This window comes from Propithecus coquereli, unplaced genomic scaffold, assembly GCF_000956105.1.
Source record: "Propithecus coquereli isolate 6110/MARCELLA unplaced genomic scaffold, Pcoq_1.0 Scaffold18, whole genome shotgun sequence".
In the NCBI taxonomy this organism is placed as follows: domain Eukaryota; kingdom Metazoa; phylum Chordata; class Mammalia; order Primates; family Indriidae; genus Propithecus; species Propithecus coquereli.
In genome coordinates, this window is record NW_012142745.1 from 5,645,062 (window position 1) to 5,653,736 (window position 8,675).

Below are 8,675 nucleotides of genomic sequence, written 5' to 3' on the forward strand. Positions count from 1 at the left end.
CTCTGAACTATTAGCATAATTTTGCATTATTATACAATTTAAAAAACTAAACTTTTAGAAAAAGTATTAATGATATGATATTTACTTTACATTCAACATCATGGATTATTAAAATATAGTTTTCAACCTGTCAGTAGAGGATCAAATGCGACTAAAATATATAGCAACTAATTTATCCAAATTAGCTTAAAAATATCACATGGAGTTAAAACATTGCAAACAAATATTGTCTATCGAGTTATGCAGCAGTTATTTTAAACACCCAGAGCCACAATAAGTACACATATACAGTACAATACAGACATAGTAATTATAAATATGTCAAACAACTTTAATTTTTGTTATTTAACAAAGAATCCCTTTAAGTTATTTTTGGCATGGTGCCATAGGCTCTATCAAAAAACTGGATGCAAAGCATTGGTTATTTACATGTTCACAACATGCAGCACTTGGAGTCTTCAAGTAGATGTACAGTTAAAAGGTGGGCTTGTTCATGTATTCTTCCATTGTCTGAAAGAGAACAATAAATTAGAACAATTTTCCCTTTAAACCACAGACTCTGAAATCTTTTTCAGTCTCTAACTTATTTATTTGCCATTGTTGAAAAGAAGTTTTCAAAAGTATACATGGACATAAATCTTTGCATTCTAATCAAGAAAGGTGGTTCAAAGTCCCAGTGTAATTTATATACACATCCATATGGCTAGAATTAAATAATTTTTGACTGAGAAAAAGTTAAGCTTGATCATAAAATGGATGTCTGATAAGAGAAATACAAAAGTGACAGTTGCCAAGGTATCACTGTTGACTTAAGATAAATGTGTGTGCTGAAACCATCATGAGAGCCACATCTGGGCACATGTATCAGAGAAGTCTGAATTGTATTTGTATAACATATGTATTATTACATATATTGTGCAGAACACCTTTAATATAGTTAAAAGAAAAACTGATCATAATTCTTAAGAATTTCTGCCATGTGGTTTGAAAAGGATTTCCTCCAAAGTATACAAATTATGCTTCTTCATACTGTTCATCAGTTACCAAGTTTGCTAAAATGCCACAAGGCCATAACTGTTTTCCAGCACTTTTTTGAAAAATCGTTGATCAGACTCACGATTACAAGCAGAGTTCAAAGTCACGGTGATGTTGCAAACCCTCTACCACACAAGATGCAAGCCCTATACCATACAAGATGGATGGACTTTCTCTTGTACTTTCTCCCACTATAAACATATGTATTTATATAAAACCATAGCCCTGGGGTTGAATCAATAAAAGAGCTAGCTCAAGGAGGTAAGAAAGTCATCCTTAGGTACACCCTGCTCTGCCTCTTTTGTTTGAGTCACCATCAGCTTCTTTAGCAATCAATGCTGGACTTGTTCTTAAAGCTTAAACCCCAGGGTAAGTGATTCATTAGAACCTACCAGGAAATACACTGAATGGCATGCACCAAAGAGACCAAGGCCACTGGCCACACAAGATTGATCAAGGGATACAAGGGTTAGAAATAAGGTTTTCTAACTTGTTTTCACCAGCTCTGTTTAGAATTCCAAAACTCCTCTGCTGAAAATACTTGAGCTCAGTCATCCACACTTTCTTATAAAGCTCTTATCTCCTAAACGGGCATGGGCCCAAAGAGCCCCAAACCCCCTGCCCTGTATCTCCTCCTACAGACGCTGCCCATGTCTTTTAACTTAGCAGAGGTATCAGACTGGCCCATGCTGTTTTTGTGGAGTCTACAGTTTATACAATTTAAAAAAGAGCACAAAGTTACAAATACAAAATCAGGTATGAAGTTTATTTAGAATGAGAAAAGAAATTATGGCAGATTTTGAATTTTAAAAAGATGACAAATATCATGAAATACAAAATGGTCACGTTATTTTCATTAATTAATTGCTTGACACCCCTCTATCATACCTTATATTCATTGTATGGCTACATATCCTTTGTAGTTAAAATATCTTACTTTTGCAAATTTAACAAAAACCCATGACCAGATGAGGGCATTGTTAGGCCCTTCCTGCAGCCTTGGAAGGGGCCTAAGCCAGTCGACTGCCCTGGAGTTGACACTTGGATGGCCTCGTGCTTCACTGGCCTCTAGTTACTGGCACTGCTCACACCACCAGATGACTCAGTCTGCTAAATGCCACACTGGCTGCCCTGTCTGAGCTGAGCCGAGCTGTTACTCCAGTTCCGTGAACCAATAATGTAAATGTTGGTATTTTATTGAGCTTGCCACTTTAAGGATTTGGAACAGATTTTTAAAGCTGGTACAATCTTAACTGCCCTCACCTTCGCAGGAGGAGAGCTGGCGTCTACATGTTGGGACCTCTTCTGGATACACCTAGCTCTGCAGTGTTTCTTGCACATAACGCAGTACATGCTATGACTTGCTCCCGCATTTGGCTTAGCTGTTAACATGGTTTATGCTTTCAAGGGTGACAGTATGGCAGTGCACCTACCATGTCGCATGTATTCACTGGAGGATACGAGCATGCTATTGCTCGAGCCCATGAAGTACCACCTGACCTCTCCTTCTTAACATGCTCTTAGCCTGCTCGAAACATCTACTGTTTACTGGTCCCCACTGGTCATCTCAGGAATTGCAACCTCTGCAGTTAATGACCACTACCTTCACTTTCCTTCTAATAACTTTGTGCCATCATCCACAGTGGTATTACTTACTCCTAAGTAAGTCACCCCACTCCCCAAAGAATTAAACTGCTCCTTTTTTCCCTATTTCAATGACTAGCTCCAGTACACTCAGAATAAGCTTTGTGTATTTGGAGATTTGATACTATACGTCTTCTTACTAAATATGTAGATAGGCACAGCTTTTTTTGTTTTTTAATTCTAAGAAACTCTTATTAACGGTGGTTAGGAAAAAGTCCCAGGGGCTACCTCAAGGTTTACAGTTAAAACAATGTCACAAAAGCCTCCCTTAACCTTTAGTAACTACAAATATGTTCTTAGGTGCAAAGGACAGGAAAAAAAGAAAGCAGTAATTTCTTTTCCTTTATGTAATTATATTATAATTATATTATATGCTCCTATCCATTCTAAATTTTTCTGATGCAGACTAGATATACAAAGTCAATCTTTCAATGAGTTCCCCAAAATATTCATTGATTTCACTGAAGTGAGCCCCAGAGCCCAAGAAAACACTAATAACGACACAATCTCTACGTGACAGATGCTATTCATTCAGAGAGAGCAATTTAGAGGGCGTCCATGACATTGCCTGCTCACTTTGGGGACACAGGGGCTAAATGCAGGGTCCCCTGAGACCCACCCATCAAGACCTTCTGCTCAGTCACCAGGGAAATGAACTACCAATTAGTGTTTAACTGTGAAAGAGCTCACACTTGAAATACCTGTTCCCCAGATTTAAATGGAACTAGAAACACCAGATTCATGGCACACTCTTTAAAACTCTATTTCCTACAGAGGGGATTTCAAATTAATCCAGGTGTGTCTTGGCCCCAGTTCAGGGAGCTTTAATTACCGAAGTGCCAAAGACCCTGTTAAGAGTCTGTGTCTCTTATGAGGAAATTCCACAGTAAGGACCCCAAGGATAGAATTATAAATAGTCCCCACCCTCACCCCTCACTCCCAGCATATTTGAAGAAATGCTGCTCTGTAGAATTTCCAAGACACTGATTTCTCAAGTACCTTGTAAAATTCCCTTCCTGTGGCATTTGGAGAGAACCAGGTAAACATTAGAGAGTTTAAATGTATGTTTTTAGGTGAAAACACCTCTAGTAATGAATGCATTGGCTTCCTAATAGGCACATGGAGGTGCTTCTGGGTACCCACTCGAATAGACCTCTTTCTCCGTGTACATTCATCTGAAGGCAGAGTCCCTCAGTGGGAAGGAGCTCAAAAATGTGCCAAAACGGTTGCTGGGAAATCATGCCTAACAATGTTTTGTTAACTGTTTTTTTGCTTGAGACAAAGTCTCACTCTATTGCCTGGGCTAGAGTACAGTGTCATCATCCTAGCTCACAGCAACCTCGAACTCCTGGGCTCAAGTGATCCTCCTGCCTCAGCCTCCCTAGTAGCTGGGACTACAGGTACATACCACCATGCCTGGTTATTTTTTTTTTTTTTTTCATTTTTTTGTAGAGCCGAGGTCTTCCTCTTGCTCATGCTGGTCTCAAACTCCTGTCCTCAAGTGATTGTCCTGCCTCAGCCTGCCAGAGTGCTAGGATTACAGGCATGAACCACTGTGCCTGGCCACGGTGTTTTATTAACTTAATCAGCCTCTTATATCCAAATAGCAGGAAGAATGGCTTTACCACCAAGGTTTAAAAGGTACTTTACAATGCTCTGGATCCTCTTGACCTACTGCTATGAAAACAGGAAGATGGAAAGACCCACTGATGCTGTGGGAAGAAGTACCTAGAGGTGGCAGAGCTGGGATGGAACTCAGGGCGTTGGGCACCAGCTTGGGCTGGTGCTGGTCAGATGGCTTTCTTTGGGAGGACAGAGGTCAGTGGGGGGAAGCACTCTTTCTCAGCATCCTTGGGAGAACTGAAGGGGTTAATGTAGGCAAGTTCCCTTATTAGGTATGGTGCAAATCTGGGCTGCTTCTAAAAGAAAAGTCCCACTATATTTTATATAAAAATCACAGAGAATCAGCAGGACCAAATGGATGCTTCAGGGCTCATTTATACCTTGGCAAGCAAGCCACAGTGTTCCCCATTTATTTATGCAAACAGGAGCACACACACAGCCTTCCCAGGAGGTGTAAGAAATTTTAATTAAAATGATAAATGCCATCTTCAATAATAAAGCTCTAATATCCCTGGCAAATGAAATAACTATGTATTGCTATTCTCCTTTCCCAGGGCAGCACAGATATTTTAATGAAAGTCTTTTTATATATCTCATAAAATTATTCTTGAAAAGAACAGCACTGAGCATTTGATAACCTTTTTGACAGTGAGGTATCCTCACACTAAAAAGCCCAGGCAGACATGAAGAGCCAAGACTCGGGAGCCGAATTGCCTGGATTCAGATCCTTATTCCACACTTACAAGCTGTGTGAAATTGAGCAGGTCATGTAACGTCTTGATGTCTTAATTTACTCACCTGTAAAATGGGGTAACAAGACTACCTACCTCTTAGAGTTGCTGTGAGAATTAAATATGCTAGTACCTGTAAATGGCTTAGAAACTGTACCCGGGACACAGTGAGTGCTCAATAACTGTTGGCTAATATTATAATTATTAACACTATCATCATCAGCATCATCATCATCTTGGCATGGCAAACTGTACTGACCTCTTGTAACATATCAGAGTCTTCAATGGCTTTGACAGCAGTTCTCTTGGATGTTTCCTGAATTTCTCCACCTATTATGAATTCATCAAGGATGAAATAAGCCTTCTCAAAATTAAAGATAATATCCAGTTCACACACCTGGTAGGACAAAAACAAACGTTTTGATGAACTTGCAGTTATATCAGGGGAAACATGTGCCAGTTCTCAAGTTTTTTCAATGTTTGCACCCATGTGGCATGCCAAAGATAAAAATATCAGATGGTATTTTAAGGACAGGACAATAGAACCAGGGAATTCCAGGCCTTTAATAAAAAGTAAAGCCACATTCTACTAAAGCAAATCATGTCTTTAGATATAATGTTTTATGTCGCAACAAGAAATTTGAGACTCGGGAGAGGAACGAGGCCGCTCTGCACACGAGGTCCGAGCATTCCAGGAGCATTCCAGGCAGGAGGGCAGAGCTTCATTTCTCCTGCTCTCGGGTCTGTAAATCTTGGCTCCTAGCTTTAGGATTCTCTCAGCAGCTCACTCTTCATAGGCAGATTCGCTCAATTGTGCTGATTTTTCTCAAAATTATGTCACAGGCCAGAGGTTCTCAAACCTTGGAGCACACCAGATTCACTCCAAAGGCTCATTAAAACACACATTGTGCGGGCCTCACCCCCAGTGTTTCTGATTCGGTAGGTCTGGGTAAGACCCAAAGTTTGCTCTTCTAACAGGTTCCCGAGGGGTGCGGCTGCTGGTCCGGGGAACTTCCCATTAAGAACCACTGACACAGACCAAAGCAGTCTCAGAGACTTGGGTGTTTAACTGTAGCAAGTGGCAAGACCACAACCCCAATCCAAATAAGGCTCATGTCCAATGCCTCGACCAGACAGCTGTTCAGGCACCATCCTTGCTGTCTTCCTTCCTACTTATTCCTCCACTCACTGACACTTCTCTTTTGCCTTCCACACCAGACCCCACCCACCCAACTGAATGAAGTGCCCTCCTAAAGCTCTGCTCACTGAAAGTCTTCAGTTCTCCCCCACATTGACCTCTCCGCAGCATCTGACACTTCACCAATCTCTGTTGAAAATCTCTCTCCCTTGCTCCCTAGACTTTGGCAATGCCATTTAATGCCCGCTCTCCCCCTCCATCTCTGACGATTCCTTCTCAGACTCCCTGGATGATTCATCTCCCCTCTTCCTTGCATTCGTTTAAGAAGTATTTACAGCATGTTTACGACATGTCCCCATCAGCAGAACAGGCAAACTTCTCTGCCCACGTTGCTTACAGTCTACCGATCCGATCCATCTTCTCCTTGAATATTTGTGTTCCTGAAGGGAGCCTCTTCTTTTTGCAAAACCCACATTCTCCCAGACAATCTCACTGACTGTCCAGAGCTGAGTCTAGCATGCAGATGGCTCCACAATCCTAGATATTTAGCTCTGATCTCCCTCTGGGGTGCTAGTCCAATACTTTGACCTGCTAACTAGACCTCTCTGCCTGTTCCTCAATCCATGTCACCATGTCCCAAACCATTATCAAGCTTATCCTTTTTCCTTTAGTCCCTATTTTTTCTAGTAGTTGCAACCTCTTTCTAATTGTTCAATCTAATTTATTCTAGAGTTCAACTCATTTTCCCCTCTCCCTCATTTACTTCCCTCCCTTGGTCTTCTCTCTTTCCATTTGGTCACCCATCCCTATTGATTCTGTTGTTTAAATGAATCCTAAACGCTGCCTCTCTTCTCTGTCTTCACAGCCACTGTGCAGGCCCACGACACCTCTCACTTAGACCATTGCGATGACCTTCTAGGTGGTGGCTGTGCCTGTTCAAGGCCATTGACCACTAACACTTCGCTAAAATGCTGATCTTGTGCCTCTCCTGTGTCAGGTCTTATGTTCAGGACAAAGCAGAAGTCCTCAGCACAGCACCTGGGAATCTTCACCAGGGCCCTGCTCTCTGGCTTCCTGTGCTAATGCTCATCCATGTGTCAGCTACACGTGCCGCAAACTCCCAGTGTTCTTTCGTGCCTCTTTCTCTTGCACATTCCAGCAACTCTTGGAATGTTCCCCCACCTGTCCTTTTCTTTATTCTCCTGCTGGCAACACCAAGCTCATTTTTGAAGGCCAAATTCCAATGTCAGGGGCAATTCCCCAAATCCTCTTTTCCCTGTTCAGATTTCACATCACTTCCTCTGGGTTCTCACTTACATCTTCTGTGCACTAGTTTATGCTTTTTTATTGATCACTAATCACTCCATCTGCACTGTGGGCTCAGGGCAGGGACCTTGTCTGAGTCATCTTTATATCGCCGGTATCTGGCACATAGTAGGATGCAATCAATATTTGCAGGACAAAATGAGCCACCACCATTTAGGCCTTGTTTCTATTATACTGGGGATTAATGGCTTCCCCATAAATAATTCTCTGATTCTACTGAATGCCGTAACTTTACGTAAAATAAATGTCCATATTTTAGCAAATTGCTCCATATTTTTACAAGTTAGGTCTATAAACTTGCAGACTCCACAAAGAACATAGTTTATGTTGACAGCGTATATCATACTTTATTTAAATAATTCCTTTATGAATATGGATGGACTTTTGGTTGTTTCCAATTTCTGTTATAAATAATGCTGCCATAATTTGTTGTTCATCTATAATTGTTGTTCATCTATATTATTGTGCACTAATTTGAGTATAGTATGGGAATAAATGTCTTGTGGAATTGTTAGGTCAAAGAATTTATACATTTAAAATTGATAAATACTACAATTTGGTCCTCCAAAATAGTCTATAAAACTTACAAATTCTAGTAACAGTGAGAATGAATACCTATTTATCCATCCCATCACCAGCAATGGATATTATCTCTTAATTTTCAGATGAACATTAATTAAATTTGCATCTCCCTGCTTGCTAGTGAAGCTGTACATCTTATTAGATGTGTATTGGCCTTTTCCATTTCATGCCTTATCTATGAATTGCTTCTTGAAGGCTTTGTTTTTTCTGTTGTGATATTTATCTTAGGGATTTTCAAGAATTCTTCCTGTATCATGGAGACTATCTCCTTTCCTGCCTATTACATACGTTGCAAACATTTGCTATGTAGAAGTTGGAAAGAATGAGGTAGATTTATATAAACAGACATGGAAAGAGCTCCAACATAGACTTGCAAAGGAAAAACAAAAAGTTGCAGAGTATACGCATAAGGCAATCCCATTTATTTTTTTAAAATTGTATATGTCTAGAAGAATATGTTAAAAATATTCAATATTTTGCAATTTTAAACAATATAAACAAAAAACATCACAGTAGCTCAAACATCTATGCACATGAAAGAAGGTATGAGAAGTAAGCAGTTACCAGAGGTCAGAAGAGGCAGAAGTCAGGAGTTA

The 8,675-nt window shown here is 40.4% G+C and overlaps 1 protein-coding gene across 1 annotated transcript in view; it reads right to left on the reverse strand.

Annotated features, from left to right (window-relative positions):
- Positions 1–267: 267 nt before the first annotated feature.
- The window catches only part of AP1S3 (adaptor-related protein complex 1, sigma 3 subunit), a 56,568-nt gene continuing 48,160 nt past the window's right edge, over positions 268–8,675 (reverse strand). The window contains exons 4-5 of the mRNA XM_012642592.1: positions 5,293–5,430; positions 268–510 (exon numbers count right to left, since the gene is read on the reverse strand). Of these exons, the coding sequence (XP_012498046.1) occupies positions 475–510; positions 5,293–5,430 (174 nt within the window). The 3' untranslated portion in view covers positions 268–474. The remainder of the gene's footprint in view (positions 511–5,292; positions 5,431–8,675) is intronic.